Source organism: Bactrocera dorsalis, chromosome 2 (assembly GCF_023373825.1).
Source record: "Bactrocera dorsalis isolate Fly_Bdor chromosome 2, ASM2337382v1, whole genome shotgun sequence".
In the NCBI taxonomy this organism is placed as follows: Eukaryota; Metazoa; Arthropoda; class Insecta; order Diptera; family Tephritidae; genus Bactrocera; species Bactrocera dorsalis.
This window is the reverse complement of record NC_064304.1, coordinates 93,852,050-93,867,894: the sequence shown is the minus strand read 5'-3', so window position 1 is coordinate 93,867,894 and position 15,845 is coordinate 93,852,050. Positions and strand designations below refer to the sequence as shown.

The 15,845-nt window shown below is 33.4% G+C and overlaps 7 protein-coding genes across 10 annotated transcripts; 3 read left to right on the top strand and 4 right to left on the bottom strand.

The window, feature by feature from the left end:
- The first annotated feature begins 1,046 nt into the window (after window positions 1-1,046).
- LOC105230865 (c-Myc-binding protein homolog) lies at window positions 1,047-1,955 on the top strand. The gene is made up of 2 exons (XM_011211865.2): window positions 1,047-1,206; window positions 1,267-1,955. The coding sequence occupies exons 1-2, from the start codon at window positions 1,195-1,197 to the stop codon at window positions 1,789-1,791; spliced, it is 537 nt and encodes a 178-aa protein (XP_011210167.2). The 5' UTR covers window positions 1,047-1,194; the 3' UTR covers window positions 1,792-1,955.
- Window positions 1,956-2,895: 940 nt separating this feature from the next.
- Window positions 2,896-4,783, bottom strand: LOC105230864 (serine/threonine-protein phosphatase alpha-2 isoform). The gene has a single exon (XM_011211864.4). It carries the CDS (start codon window positions 4,143-4,145, stop codon window positions 3,237-3,239), a length of 909 nt encoding a protein of 302 aa, XP_011210166.1. The 5' UTR covers window positions 4,146-4,783; the 3' UTR covers window positions 2,896-3,236.
- Window positions 4,784-5,539: 756 nt separating this feature from the next.
- On the top strand, window positions 5,540-7,366 carry LOC105230863 (sialic acid synthase). Of its 2 annotated transcripts, none has more exons than XM_011211862.4 (3): window positions 5,540-5,783; window positions 5,867-6,082; window positions 6,469-7,366. In XM_011211862.4, exons 1-3 carry the CDS (start codon window positions 5,652-5,654, stop codon window positions 7,246-7,248), a joined length of 1,128 nt encoding a protein of 375 aa, XP_011210164.2. In that variant the 5' UTR covers window positions 5,540-5,651; the 3' UTR covers window positions 7,249-7,366. The 2 variants fall into 2 exon arrangements, with proteins under 2 accessions (XP_011210164.2, XP_029408150.2); XM_029552290.2 differs by having other exon boundaries at window positions 5,583-5,742.
- On the bottom strand, window positions 7,352-8,807 carry LOC105230862 (interleukin enhancer-binding factor 2 homolog). The gene is made up of 2 exons (XM_011211861.3): window positions 8,395-8,807; window positions 7,352-8,335 (listed from the first exon to the last, which is right to left on the bottom strand). The coding sequence occupies exons 1-2, from the start codon at window positions 8,686-8,688 to the stop codon at window positions 7,445-7,447; spliced, it is 1,185 nt and encodes a 394-aa protein (XP_011210163.1). The 5' UTR covers window positions 8,689-8,807; the 3' UTR covers window positions 7,352-7,444.
- A 248-nt stretch (window positions 8,808-9,055) lies between these two features.
- LOC105230860 (SUMO-activating enzyme subunit 1) lies at window positions 9,056-10,360 on the top strand. Its single transcript, XM_011211859.4, has 3 exons — window positions 9,056-9,288; window positions 9,349-9,777; window positions 9,844-10,360. The coding sequence occupies exons 1-3, from the start codon at window positions 9,182-9,184 to the stop codon at window positions 10,319-10,321; spliced, it is 1,014 nt and encodes a 337-aa protein (XP_011210161.1). The 5' UTR covers window positions 9,056-9,181; the 3' UTR covers window positions 10,322-10,360.
- Window positions 10,351-11,515, bottom strand: LOC105230861 (proteasome subunit alpha type-2). Its single transcript, XM_011211860.4, has 5 exons — window positions 11,356-11,515; window positions 11,219-11,295; window positions 10,904-11,159; window positions 10,691-10,846; window positions 10,351-10,634 (listed from the first exon to the last, which is right to left on the bottom strand). Exons 1-5 carry the CDS (start codon window positions 11,394-11,396, stop codon window positions 10,442-10,444), a joined length of 723 nt encoding a protein of 240 aa, XP_011210162.1. The 5' UTR covers window positions 11,397-11,515; the 3' UTR covers window positions 10,351-10,441.
- A 1,184-nt stretch (window positions 11,516-12,699) lies between these two features.
- LOC105230859 (uncharacterized) lies at window positions 12,700-14,882 on the bottom strand. 3 transcript variants are annotated; one of them, XM_049448269.1, is made up of 3 exons: window positions 14,697-14,882; window positions 13,380-13,675; window positions 12,700-13,304 (listed from the first exon to the last, which is right to left on the bottom strand). In XM_049448269.1, the coding sequence occupies exons 2-3, from the start codon at window positions 13,602-13,604 to the stop codon at window positions 12,801-12,803; spliced, it is 729 nt and encodes a 242-aa protein (XP_049304226.1). In that variant the 5' UTR covers window positions 13,605-13,675; window positions 14,697-14,882; the 3' UTR covers window positions 12,700-12,800. The 3 variants fall into 3 exon arrangements, with proteins under 3 accessions (XP_049304226.1, XP_049304225.1, XP_011210159.2); XM_049448268.1 differs by having other exon boundaries at window positions 13,380-13,619; XM_011211857.4 differs by lacking the exon at window positions 14,697-14,882 and having other exon boundaries at window positions 13,380-14,292.
- Window positions 14,883-15,845: the final 963 nt, after the last annotated feature.

Genomic DNA, 15,845 nt, shown 5'->3' with positions numbered 1-15,845 from the left:
GTATATACATATAAGCTATTATGTGATGTGTACTTAACTGATGACATTTCTAGAAGCTTTAACCAGAGAACTTGTAACAATTAATTAATTCTTAAGGGGGGAGCCTGCTTTAGGAGGCTCAAAAAATCGATTTTTTTTATTGCTTAAATCTGTTCCTAATATATCTAAGAATAAGATTTTCCAAAATTGGCGGGCAAAATTACAAAAAAGGTATTAAACCAATCGTATAAAACCAAAGCTTATTAGATTCAGTATCTTATTACCTCCTCTGTGAACCTAAAAAGTTCTTGAAAACAAAATTCTAAACTATTTTTTTTAGTAAATTGAAGTTAGGTTTTTTGGTGAAAAATGCAACTTTTTTTTCAAATCTAAAAAAACTTTGATTTTCGCATTTTTTTTGGGTTTTTTTAGGTTCACATAGAAGAAGGACTGATAAAAATTAATTATCCATTTGATTTTTTTGTTTCAGACAAAAATTGCGACCTACATTTTGCCCGCCAATTGGACACTTCAATTGCGCGGTGGTGCACAAAAGTAGATGAAAGTGGGCTGTATTTCGATATTTTAAATTTTAAAACATGTTTTTTGTAAGTTTAAATATGTAATAAAATGATGTAAAAATTTCATTACATTTGGTTGTTTTTTTCTATCCTAAAAAAAATCACGAAAAACTGCCTTTTTTAGGCCTCCTAAAGCAGGCTCCCCCCTTAATTATTGTATGTTCTCTATAGCCATTTTCCTATAACTACAAACATGAAAAACAGAGGGCGCTATAGTAGGAGGAATTCCAGCTTTAATTTATATCGGTTCGGAACTTGGAAATAGATAAGTTGAAGGAAATTGGCACCCTGCGTGTTGAGCAGAATTCGATCAATTCATTTCGTATGATATTGCAGTGTAAGCTATTATAAATTGTAGCATTTTACTTTGTGTCATCTATCTGGGTTAAGCTACATAAATTTCATATAAATATTTTTCTCTTCAGGTGCTTTTATAGTTGATTACATTTTAATAAGAGGGAAGCCTGAAATTTATATAGTACATCTAAAGGCAACTCTGTGCTTTCGATTATCCGATATTTTTACAATATTTGCTAGGATTTTTTGACATTTGTGTTGATTTGTGGGTTTGAAATCCTGTTGCTTTACAACCCGTTTGCTTTTACGACCAAATTAAATTAAAATCTGCAAAAAAATGGCGTTCAAGGTAATAGGTATATAGCAAAGTTTGTTATTAGCGGGAATATTATTGTATTTTCATTAACAGCCAATAGATCCAAAACGTGATGACTTTCGCCGCTATCTGGAGCGTTCCGGTGTAATAGAAGCATTGACGAAAGTTTTTGTGAGAATCGTAAAAGATCGTCCTGAAAATCCTCTCGATTTTTTGCGTCATAACTTGGGAGATGCTCTGCATCAAGCTGATAGTATGGCATATTTACAGAGCGAGCTTCAAGAAGCCCGCGGTGAAATAGAGCGATTACGCGGTCTAATTGAAAGTATCGATCCTGACGCTCTCAGAGAGCAACATCTGCCAGAGGATATGGAAAAGAAAAATAATGAAACAACAGAGAATCAAGAGAAGTGTAGTGAGGAGAACACAAAGCTCCAAGAAGAACCTCAACCAGTGAAAGCTACTGATGAATTGGAGGCAGTATCAAAAGCAGATTCTCCAGTGCAAAATAATTTCTCACCTGATAATGATATAGTTAAAAATTTGGAAACTCCGGAAGATTCAACTACTGCTAACAATGCAAACAAATTGACAGCAGTACAAACCGACAATAAGTAAATACTAGCCCGTCCATGATATAATAGCTTACATACTATTCAGTGAGAAGCTGAGTTCCTTATTTTAGAAGGCACAAAAAGTATTATATATATGTATACATTCATTATACCATGCTTAATAAAGTGATATGTAAAATCGGAACACCTTACCGATCCAACATAAAATTATATTTTCATTTATAGAAATACTACCATAAGTCCCATTTATACATTTTTCTTTCCTGCTTGTTATTTAGTGCATTTTACGTTGCTTAATATCATACCAAGTGTTCTTCCTGGAACTGATTAATTACGGTAACGGGTTTGTTCTTAGTTAATTTAACATAATAACAATGTGAGTTGTGACTTATCAGAAACAGCAGTTATTCACATCTTCAATTCAGAAAAAATAAACCAAATATTACGCCAAATATTTATTTAATTCATTTTAATAAGTTGTATATAATGTATTTAGTTATTAATACATACAAATGATGTTTAATAATACAGATATTGATTAATAATAGTAAGCATATGTTTATATGTATATGAAAAACATCTTATTTTAGGGTACTATTGTTCATGACAATCAAAAATTTTAGCAGAAATTATTTTACTTAGTTCCAAAATATAAAGTTAAAGAAATTAAATGTATATATGCGTGTGTATAAAATTTTCATGTTAACTTTACAATTTACATGGATTGAACTTCCTCTTAATAGGAAACCAGCGACGAAATGATACTAACAAGAACACTAGCCGCAGGAATAATGAAATGATGTAGCCTACTAAAATTTTGAACAGCTGGTTAATAACAGAATATACACTCCCATCGAAGCCTTTTCTTTCCAAACATCCATTTGAAATATTAAATAATTTTTTTATTACACTGTTAAAGAAATTAATGCTGTTAGTATGAGCTATAGAGCTATAATTTTTCTTACTGTCCATCGAGAGTAAAATATAGTTTTGTTTTATTTTTTCCAGAGTAGCGTCGTTATACAAAGAGTTAATTCAGCACATGGTTTTAAAACACAGACTTATTATAAAAAGTATATAACAATCGATTACCAGGATTTGATTAACTCAAAAGTAAGATATTGGCTCGGTCAAAATGAGTGAGAAGTGCCGTTTGTTGTTGATTTATTCATGCAATTACATGTATTACATTTAAGTAAAATTTAAGAAAAAGTATTTTTGTTAATTTAATGTTTTTGTTTAATTTGTGTTTTTTTTTTTTGTTTCTTTCATCTCTCTGCATTGTTTGTTTACTTCTTAGCTCCATGTCTGTAAAACTGGTTGTTTTCCTTCCCCTTTTGATTTTATATATCAAATCAACTTTTTAACAATTACTTCGTCTTATATTTTGCTGTTGCTATATTCTTGTTTAGACATATTACTATTATAGTGTGTTGTTACTGTTGATGTTTCTATTGGTGCACTTGCAGCAGCGACTATGTGTTTCGCTTATTTTTTACGTTTGTCTGCCGGTTTCAATATCTGAAACGAGCACATTAAAGAGTCATCCACAGACATCATAGCGCCGGCATTGTCAAATTCACCACAATAGTTAGGTGCTGAAAACAGCGTCACCAATTGCCGTTTTGCGAAAAACTCGTAGCCGTCTTCGACCACTTGATGAGCACGGCAAATCAAATCAAAATCATGTTTTTGAAGAAATTTACCAACAACTTCAGCGCCAAATGTGAAACTAACTCCACGATCATTCTCACCCCAGCCCATAGTATCCTTGTCGGGATCAGACCATAACAAATCACAAAGCAAACCTTGGTCGGGGACATCTGTTGGCCTCATTATGCGTCGAATTTGTTCCATTGACGACAAATCAGGACTGAGACCACCATGGCAGCAAAATATTTTTTCGTCAACGATGGCAGCAACTGGTAAACAATTGAAACAGTCCGTGAAAGTTTTCCACAATTTTATGGTATAGCGACGTTTGCACTCGTCGTAAAAGCCATAGATGCGATTTATACTGGCGCACTCATGATTACCACGCAACAGGAAGAAGTTCTCAGAATATTTAATCTTGTACGCCAAAAGCAAGCAAATAGTCTCCAAAGATTGCTTTCCACGGTCAACGTAATCTCCCAAAAATAAGTAGTTGGATTCTGGTGGAAAACCGCCATATTCGAAGAGACGCAACAAATCATAATACTGACCGTGAATGTCTCCACAGATTTTTAATGGTGCCTCCAATTCAAGCAAAATAGGTTGTGATAGAAATATCTCACGCGACTTTAGACAAAGCCCACGAATTTCGCTCTCCGATAATTGAACATTCTTTCCAGGCCTTGCACCACGCACCTCCAACAATCGTGAAATTATGCTGTCAATATTCATTACGTCAGCCATATTGGTTAGCTATTTGCGTTTTTAAACGTGTGTACTTGTAATTTTTACGTTTTTTAATGGCAAATCTAAAGTGTGTTCCCTGTTTAAATATTGTTAAATATTTTTAGTAAATTTTTCACAGCTACCAGAAGATCGAAGAGCGAACACACAAAGACTGACAATCGGGCCGAGTTAACCCAGCGCACGAATACTATCAACATACAATCGGTTCAATACAACAGAATATGGCCGAACGATCCATTTCGTATACATTTGTGTTTAGAATTTACTTTATGTAAATAAAGTCCATGCAAACTTATTGATTTTATAACTACTGAACTATAGTTTGCTTTAAAAAATATTATATTTGTTAAATTAATTATTATATATTTATAGTAATGAGTTTATTATAAATAAAGTTGAGAAATTTTTTAACCATATATGTATATATATTATATCAATAACTTTTGATAAAGTGTTCTTTAATTTTTGTTCTTGTCTGATATTCATTTACAAATAATTTATATTTTAATAATACATTTTTATGCATTAAAAGTTTCGTTCATCTTTTATTATATGCCTACTACCATTAAGACCTTTAAATAGCTACTACGTTTTTAATGCTGGGTATAAATATTACTTTCCAAGCGGTAAAGATGAGTGTACCGGTTCAATTCTAACCTAAAATGTGTATATGTAAATACACAACTGCAATCATAGAATAAGTGACAAGCGTATGATTGAGACAAAGAGAATGAAAACAACCACAGGGTTGTATTTCTTCATCCATTTCCCGAAAATTCGGAGTGGTTATATAACAAAATTACTAGGGGTATTCTCTTGCTCTTGCAAGATTGCAGATTGCAAAAATACTACACCAAAATATACAAGGGCACGAGAGCACCCATTGCAGAATCTAGTGATATATGAGCGACTGATTCAGTCAATTTATTGTAAATGACTATTGTGCATGGCTATTGTGAATTGGCGCACCTTCTGCATGCATTTTTAACAAAAAAACTGTAACAAAACTTTATAATTTAAATAGAAATTATAAAATCTAATTAAAATTTACCTTTCTCAACAGTTTAACGACGTAATATGTCTTTATGTAAAATGGCAACTACAACAGGGTTGCAATTTTATTTTTGCGTGACATTGCACGCTAATATACACGGGTTTTGGTCTGACATATTTCACAGCCCTTGCAAATATTTTTCTGCGTGTGTTTGTTGTTGTGCCGTTGTAAATCTGCAATGCTTGCACCGTGCACCGGGTTTTGCAAGAGCAAGAGAATACCCCTACTGTTTCGCAATTTCCATAAAAATAAATAAATAACTGTTTTTACGGTTCCAATAGTTCTATAATGAAGAATACCCTCTATGTTAACTAGATTTTTTTAACTGACATTTTTTAAATTTTCATAATCAATTAACTTTTTACCTTCTGGCATCTTTGTGGTTTATTTAAATCGTTTGCTTAATTAGAGCTGTTAATTAATAAAGTTGCTTTCAAATTCAATACTTTATGATGACGGCATTAAAATTAGGAAATAAAAATATTTTTTCTGATGGCGATACTGTATATATAATTGCGGAAATAGGGCAAAATCATCAAGGTAATTTCAATACCGCAAAGGAAATGATATCAGAAGCCAAAGTATGTATGAACTTAAGTATGCACAATTAGCCTAATCAATATATATGTGTATGTAATTATATATTACTTTTATATAACTTTAGAGAATAGGGTGTGACTGTGTGAAATTTCAAAAATCCTGCCTCCCAGCAAAATTTTCTGAAACAGCCCTTAAACGCCCATATATATCAGAGAATTCCTTTGGCAAGACTTATGGTGAACACAAAGAGTTTCTTGAATTTAGCGAAACCCAGTATAGAGAATTAAAAATATATGCAAATAGTGTTGGAATAGATTTTACTGCATCAGCCATGGATGAGGTAAGAACTAGTATAGTGTATTATAAAAGTATATCTAATATATACATATATTTATATTAATAGTTGGTTCTCAATTAATTGCAATAGACTCAAATTTTGAAATGAGGCAAGTAGGAAAAAATAAACTAACGGAAAAATTAAAATTATTAGAAAAATAATATTAACTCTTTCCAAATCAATATAAAATGAACAGCACATTACGTTTGTATATTAAAATAAAAAACATAATCATCAATATGGTATATGTATATGTCAACTTTATTTAAAAAAAACTAAATTTCTAACCTCTAATATATTTATGAAATCTTTTTTTTTTTATTTTTTGAATTTCTTTCCAACTCGTAAATACATATATGTATTTTATAACCAAAAATCATTGTTTTTAGATATCTTTAGATTTTCTAAACGAGCTGAATGTGCCTTTTATAAAAATAGGCTCCGGCGATGCTAACAATGTGCTGCTTTTGAGGAAAGCAGCTAAAATGGATACTCCGCTAATTGTGTCTACAGGAATGCAAACGAGTGAAACTATCGAGAAAATTGTTGATATAATGCAACAGAGTAACAAAACTAATTATGCCTTAATGCACTGTGTTTCTTCTTATCCCACTGATCCAGATGATTGCTTTTTGGAAATGATAACTCGTCTGAAAGAGCGGTATCCAAATATAGTTATAGGATATTCCGGGCATGAAAAGGGCATTGAAATAAGTAAAGCAGCAGTGTTAATAGGTGCTAGAATTATAGAGCGTCATTTTACTTTAGATAATAATCAGAGGGGTTCAGATCATAAATGTTCATTGGAACCTCACGAATTTGGAAGCCTAGTTAATGAAATTAAGACATTAGAAAAGCTTCGTACATTGAATAAAGAACAGATTATGGATTTACTTGGTCATCAAAAAATTATTGAATTGGCTTTGAAAGAGATAAAGTTAAGAACTATACTTCCAAGTGAAATACAATGTAAGAGCAAATTAGGAAAATCTATTGTTGTTACCAAGCATTTGGAAGCAGGCAATATTTTAAAGATATGCGATATATGTATTAAAGTAAGTGAGCCAAATGGTATATCTGCAGAATATTTTGATTCTGTACTAGGTAAATTGATTGCAGCTGATGTGAATGAGGATTCACCTTTAACGTGGCGTCACATTTCTATTTAATTTCAATTAGTTTTTCTAAAAATAACCCATATAAAGAATTATACCATTTATTTTTAAATAAAATATGATATTGTTTTGTCGAAATAATAAATAATTTAAAAAGTTTTCAATTACCAGTTTGTGACATGAATTTATTTTCATAAGTTTCAGTTTAAATTAAATGTAAAAAGATGGGTTTTATTAGAATAGAGTAAATCTACTCGACTGTATCGTCATCTGCTACACCATCATTTTCTACAGCTTCCATATCTTCCTCACCTTCGCCATCTTTCTTATCAGCAGGCTTTTCATACACCGGCTCTAGAGGTGAGACTACCACTCCGTTCCATACTGACATTTCTCGAACTATACTTGTATTTCCTTCCAAACCCAGTATATGTTTATATCCACCGTGAGCAAGAACACGTAAGAGGGTTTGAGCAGTTAAACAACAAACATCTTGTTGTTCCAAAGTCATTGCAGTGTGTACTCGAATATGACCTGGTTCACATGGATCCGTTATACCAGCTGAACCGGGCAAAAATAATCCAGCAGAAAGCAACTGAAAAACACGTCTGAATGCCAAATTTATAGGCAATGCTTGACGAGATGGATTATTCATAATAGATAAATGGGCGATTAAATCGAGCATCCAAGGTGAAAGTGGAGCGAACGCGTCAAATCTTCTTGTGAGATCTTTTAATATGCGAATCAACACCTTGATAGAAGAGTGATGAGCATTTTCCTCAAACCATCTTGTATGCCGAATAGCAGCGAGATGTGCTTGCATTAGCTTCTGGTCAAGGTGAATATCGGCTTCCAATTTTCGTAAATTTTGAGGAAGTGTTGCTATCAAAATACGAACTTTAGCTTGCCAGTTTGCCACATCAAATCCACGATCATGTATTGTTGTGTAAATTTGATCGGCTTTTGTTAATACCTCAGTTTTCATAGCATTTTTAAGATCAGATTCCACTTTCTTTGACAATGCCTCGCACGCCTCCTTTGTGGGTAATGTTTTCAATATGACAACGATATCGGCTACATTATTGCCAGAAATCATGGTGCCTTTTTTAAATGATCCCACTTGACGCACTTCCTCCAATTGCTATAATAGAAATTAATTATGTACTTCGGAGCAAAAAACATTAAACCTTTGTAACTTACACAAGTATTAAAATCGCCAGGCGCCACCACCAGATTATCTAGAACTGACTGAACTTTTGTCACTAAATTTCCAATTGAAGTTTGCTCAACTGGGGTTGGACTGAGGTCTTGGTTACGCTTTAAAAGGGCTGCAGTGAGATTAGAATCATCAATTACAGGCGACACTTTTGGAAATAGAACCTCAGCAACTAAAGTCAAATCGAAAGGATGTCTTGGAATGAACGTCTTTTTGAATGGTGGCCGATGGAGTCCACCTCGGATTGGTCTACCTCCCCGCATTGCTCCTCGCACCATTTTTCTATTTGATGAATTAATGATTGCAATTTTTTAATATAAAACCCTGAAAAATAGCACAAATAGCAAGCAAACCCCACAATATGAACACCGAAAAAATCGATAGGCAATCAAATAGAGGTGGGTGGAAAATATATAAAATTACTCAGCGTGTGGTAATCGGCAACATGATATGGGATAAATATTTTTAATAATTATACAAAATTCGAAGAAAATTAACTATAATAATATCTTTTAAAAACGTAATTATTTAAAACAGTGCTAACCACACGCGAGTCACTTTTTTGTAATATATATTATAGGAAATTTTACCTGATGACCACGACCGATAGTGAAATCGATTGTTGATAAACTAATTTGGTGGTCACTTTGGTAGTTGGTAGCACTGAGAGTCGGCGTTTTTATTTGCAAATTTTCTTTTAGCATTTCTATTCTCAACCAAAAGTATATAGTTAGTTTACAAGTACAATAAATTATAATATTTGATAAAATCATGGACGTCGATAAAAATGAAAGTGTTAATGGAGTAGAACTAACAGAAGCTGAAAATGAGTTGTATGACAGACAAATTCGACTTTGGGGTTTAGAATCACAGAAAAGGTTTTTATACAAGCAAGCTTAAAGTAAATTTATAGTAACTTTGATTTTTAACAATTGCAGACTCCGCACAGCAAAAATATTAGTTGCTGGTTTGGGTGGAATTGGTGCAGAAGTCACAAAAAATATTATTCTTTCCGGTGTTCACTCCGTAAAGTTGCTAGATGAAAATATTGTTACAGAAGAGGATTTTTGCGCTCAGTTTTTAGCGCCGCGTGCTGCGATCGGCAAAAATCGTGCAGAAGCGTCAATTGAACGAGCGCGTTCTTTAAACCCAATGGTCGAGATATCAGCCGATATAGAATCGCTTTCAACCAAAGAAGCTGATTACTTCGCAAATTTCGATGTTGTAGTTGTGATCGGTGCATCCAACTCGGAATTATTACGTGTTAATAATATATGTCGTGAAAAACAAGTAAAGTTTTTTGCTGGTGATGTTTGGGGAATGTTTGGCTATTGTTTTGCAGATCTGCAAGAACACAGTTTTGTTGAGTAATTACAATTAATAATTACACCTTATAATAATTGATTATAATTAAAATGTTCAATATATTTCAGGGATGTGGCAAAGCATAAAGTAATTTCGAAACCAAACGAAAAAGTAAAAACTGAGTTAGTCACTGCCTCTATCCAGCGTACTTTGAATTTTCCATCATTCGGTGCAGTTGTGGATTTCGACATCAATTCTCCGGCTTATCAAAAGAAACTTAAGCGTACTGGACCTGCTTTGATATTATTGCGCGTACTACAAGAATTTAGAGAAGCCTTCAACCGCGATCCTTGCTATAAAACTCGTGACGCCGATATTTCAGAATTGAAGCGTATTCGAAACGAAATAACAAGTGCCAGCTCGTTATCTGACGAATACTTTGAGAATGTGTTCGCACAAGTTTCACCTGCTGCGGCAGTAGTGGGAGGAGTTTTGGCCCAAGAGATTATCAAAGTAGTTTCTAAGAAAGAAGCACCCCACTGCAATGTATTTTTATTTGATCCAGATACATGTTGCGGGTTTGTTGAAACTATTGGTTTGAACTAACACCTTATTTTCAATAAAATAAACCGAAATATACTGTAACCGATTTTATTTTTCTGTCGTGGTTATTTAAATTACGTTTTATTAAAAAATAATGTTGGGAAATTTGAGTTTTCTGCAAACTTAGTTTGCATTAGATAGGTGGTCATCGATTTCCGTGGGTGTTAAACGTCTGAATCCCTTTTCGGTGCAGATTCCTACTTCTATGTTATCTTTAGTCATTACGCCTTCAAATCCACCTTTTAACGTGCGCATGGCATCGACTACTGCATCATCCAGTGATTGAGAAACAGAGTTATTTGATTGTAAGTTGAATCTACAGAATATTAAAACTTAATTGTGTAATTTCAAAGCCAAAGAAGATGGAAATACCTTTTCTCCATATATGTTTTACAGCTTTGTGCATTTTTACCGAGGGCAGTAGCTTTCCACGCAAAAAACGCACCAGTGGGGTCACATTGGAATAGGTAGGGTTTTCCATTATTCCAACCACAAATCAGTAAAGATACACCAAACGGCCTCACACCTCTAAATCAAATGTTTATTTGAATATGGAATGACTTTTAATATTACAGATTTCCTTACCCTGATTGTGTATATTCTTGCATCACATTAGCAACTTGTTGAACTAATTGCGATACTGGCATAGGCTCTTTGTAGACTAAAAAGTACTGTTGAGCCATTTTACGAGCTCTTTTAAGAAGTGGGCGATAATCTGGTACTAGCCCAGAGTACACCATGCCAATATGATCAGTGATTGGCTCAACACGATGAACGCTATGTTCTTCATATAAAGGCGACTTGTACTTATTTTCAGTAGCAATAACAACACCATCCGAAGCTAGAAATACGACATCTAGATTTATATTTTTGATTCTATGTATATTATTGAACACCTACCAACTATTCCCACTGATGTAGCGCCAGCAGCAACAGCTGCCAAAGCATATTCTAATTGCACCAATTTACCAGACGGGCTGAAAACATTACAGGACATTCATTAGGTTATGTTTTTATATAAATTTAATAAATTATACCTAAAAGTAGTTAATGAGAAACTATAGCGTTCAGAAGCCATTTTCGCCAATTACTTTTAGTTATTTTAACTTCTACAATCCTTGTACCGCAACAATACTACAAAATCCAAATGACACAGCAAAGCTAAATCGGAATGTCAAATTTTTAATTGTCATATTTATTGCAAAGATTATGGGTGTTGCCGTCTTACTTTAAAAACTTGAAGCTATAAATTTATGGGTAAATTTAGAATAAAAAATTTTTAATTTTTATTAAAAATGCTTTGAAAGAATTCAACTATTCAAACAATAATATAAAATAAAAATAATAATTTTAAAGTATTTACCAGTTTGTTGATATTAATAGCAATTACTATTAGGGGTATTCTCTTGCTCTTGCATGATTGCAGATTGCAAAAATACTACACCGAAATATACAAGGGCACGAGAGCACCCATTGCAGAATCTAGTGATATATGAGCGACTGATTCAGTCAATTTATTGTAAATGACTATTGTGCATGGCTATTGTGAATTGGCGCACCTTCTGCATGTATTTTTACTTAGAAATTATAAAATTTAATTAAAATTTACCTTTCTCAACAATTTAACGACGTAATATGTCTTTATGTAAAATGGCAACTACAACAGGGTTGCAATTTTATTTTTGCGTGACATTGCACGCTAATATACACGGGTTTTGGTCTGACATATTTCACAGCCCTTGCAAATATTTTTCTGCGTGTGTTTGTTGTTGTGCCGTTGTAAATCTGCAATGCTTGCACCGTGCACCGGGTTTTGCAAGAGCAAGAGAATACCCCTATTGTAATATTGATTGCAAAGATTGTGGGTGCTGCCGTATTTCTTTCAAAATTATATGCTATAAAATTATGGGTATATTTAGAATAAAAATGCTTTGAAAGAATTCAACTATTTCAAATAATAATATAGAATAAAAAAATTATTTTAAAATATTTAGTAGTTTTTTGATATTAATAGGAATTACTATTGTAAATAAATGGATTAAAAGATTTGTATAACATTGATCACGCTTTCACTCAACGTTACCTAGGCAAGCGATTATCTAACAATGAAATTTGGTTTTTTGATTTCAAATGATCCAGTATCGTCTTATGAGCGGTACCGCAATTCAATTGTTTCCGAAACGCTTCTGATTAATTGAAGATATTGCAGTTCAAATGTGATAATATGTTAAACCATTGGTTTTTAAAAATAGATTTTAACTGTTTCATCGGAAAAAATCATAAAAATGGGCCTTGTTTTTCACGAATTAGCCCTACTACCCCTTAATTACGACTGCGCCGAACTTGAGCCTCTGTACTTGCTGATTGATTAGTTCACAAAATTCAAGTGTTTTAATTTATTAGTTTACTAAAATGGCCTTACATTTAAAATAAAATGCTCAAATGCATGTATTGATCTAAATCATTTCACAATATTTCCAAATTATGCTTTCCGAACTACTTTTGTTGAGCCAATATTTCTAGTTTCAGCACCCTCGCTAGTGGACCTTGGTGTTGTAGAATCTGATTGTCTTTTGTTGAGCGAAACAGTGCTAGCAACAACTCGTAAATTTTTTGGTCTTTTACTTTGTACAATGGAAAGGCTGCAAGCCTTTTTTTGCTGAACAAGCTTTGACCGTTTCAAAATAGAGTACGGTGCACTTTTCGCTGGCGGTGGTGATAAATCCCCCTTAAAGGGCTTGAAACCTCTAACAAATTTTTTCTTCACTTCCTTCGGTTTTTCTAGTGCTTCCTTTGGGATATCCATCGCCACAGATTGTGATGGATTTTTTAAAGCCAATATTGCTTCTTTATTTTCCTTTATTCTTCGATATCCTTCCGGCGAGATACTTTTGAATTTCGTTTCTCTTATGGTCCATAAAGTTGCTGCGAGCTGGGCGATAACTGCAGTTGAATGCCTAACTTTATCTTTTATTTGCTGCAAAGACTTTAGAGTACAAACAATAATAAATAATACATACTTGCATGTAATATTCAATATATTAATATAATGTATCAATACCTTCTGATCTTTTTCGAATATCGTGAGCATGGTTACGACCAAAAATGCTAGGAAAATTAATAAAAAGGATGACAACAACATTGTGTCGAATGTGCCCACCGAGTCCAAGTGGTTGTCGAAAACGAAACGGAACAATTTTGAGAAACCATTACACATCTTTTGCGAATATGGGTAGGCGCAGGTGAATTCAGTCCAAAATTTTAATACCGGATCTTTGTCGTCCATACTGCCTATTTCTCACTTGACGTAACAATTTGAAAAATTGCAAAAAAAAAATATTTACTTTAATTGATTTCCTAAAAAATATGAAAAATAATTTTTTGTTGAACATTAAAATACAGGAGAGTTAGAAAAGTTTTATGCAGAAAAGTGTTTTTATACTCTCGCTATTAGAATTGGTGTGATGAAGGAATTACGATTTAATTTCATTTAACATTTTTTCAGAAACCCTACTATACAAACCAGAATTTATCTGGGAAAGATTAGTGAGTTTTAGGAGTGCCTCCCATAATTTTACTGGATTTACCATGAGTCAACTCTATTTGGAATTTTTAAAGTCACCATTTGAACATTCGACTGATGAAGTGGAAGACCCTCACTTAAACACATCTAAAACTCTAAATATAAACAATAATTTGTTAATATTTATAATAGGCATATAATTTAGACAGCAGATCTGTAAATAATGGATTGCAAAACTATCGATTATGCAAAATATAAGTCTGATTGCAATATATGTATAATAAATGGGATGGAACTAAAGTATTGCAAAACTTATCGCGCATTTGCTTATAAATATTTATTGGTAATAATATTAGGTTAAAGTTCTGAGAAAAATAGTTATATCTACTTACAAAAGGTGTGAATATGTGCAATGTATGGATATACTTTTGAATGAAATAAACTATGTCTTTTAATACACACGATTAAATTTCTTAGAAAAGTAGTAATGCCCAGGCTAAACATATCTATTTATGTATGTATGTACGTACATTTATCCTATACTTATCAATTAGATTAATTTGGGATTCACCACTCTGCAGTTCATAAGTCATGTGTGCAAAAAGCTGTAACCGTGATATTAATTGTCGGGATATATATAATATTGTATAAAGTATTAAAAATGAGCGCCAACAGCTGCATACTCGTACATACATACTATGTACATATGTATATAAAAGACAATCGATTGTGTCGTGTGTTCGAAAACTGCTTATGGCAGAGTCAGAAATTAAAATAAAGTATTTTTTCGCACAAAAGTGTCACTACAGACTAAAAGTTATCCGAATTTTTTTATATAGGAGTACACGCGGTCACCTTGATTCCATGGAACGTGGCATTGATCTCGGGTTTCGAGTAAAATAAACAAATTATATTTTTGGCAAGAAATAGATTTTTTATAAAGTTCATCGGTGCCACGTCGGCCACTAACTGAATCATTCACAAATCTAGCCCATACGCGTACAGTATACATTATATAATGCTCGTCGTGCCTAAATATTACGTTTTCATATTTATGTAAAGGGTGATTTTTTAAGAGCTTGATAACTTTTTTTAAAAAAAAAAACGCATAAAATTTGCAAAATCTCATCGGTTCTTTATTTGAAACGTTAGATTGGTTCATGACATTTACTTTTTGAAGATAATTTCATTTAAATGTTGACCGCGGCTGCGTCTTAGGTGGTCCATTCGGAAAGTCCAATTTTGGGCAACTTTTTCGAGCATTTCGGCCGGAATAGCCCGAATTTCTTCGGAAATGTTGTCTTCCAAAGCTGGAATAGTTGCTGGCTTATTTCTGTAGACTTTAGACTTGACGTAGCCCCACAAAAAATAGTCTAAAGGCGTTAAATCGCATGATCTTGGTGGCCAACTTACGAGTCCATTTCTTGAGATGAATTGTTGTCCGAAGTTTTCCCTCAAAATGGCCATAGAATCGCGAGCTGTGTGGCATGTAGCGCCATCTTGTTGAAACCACATGTCAACCAAGTTCAGTTCTTCCATTTTTGGCAACAAAAAGTTTGTTAGCATCGAACGATAGCGATCGCCATTCACCGTAACGTTGCGTCCAACAGCATCTTTGAAAAAATACGGTCCAATGATTCCACCAGCGTACAAACCACACCAAACAGTGCATTTTTCGGGATGCATGGGCAGTTCTTGAACGGCTTCTGGTTGCTCTTCACCCCAAATGCGGCAATTTTGCTTATTTACGTAGCCATTCAACCAGAAATGAGCCTCATCGCTGAACAAAATTTGTCGATAAACACATTTCGAACCGAACACTGATTTTGGTAACAAAATTCAATGATTTGCAAGCGTTGCTCGTTAGTAAGTCTATTCATGATGAAATGTCAAAGCATACTGAGCATCTTTCTCTTTGACACCATGTCTGAAATCCCACGTGATCTGTCAAATACTAATGCATGAAAATCCTAACCTCAAAAAAATCACCCGTTACATATGTAA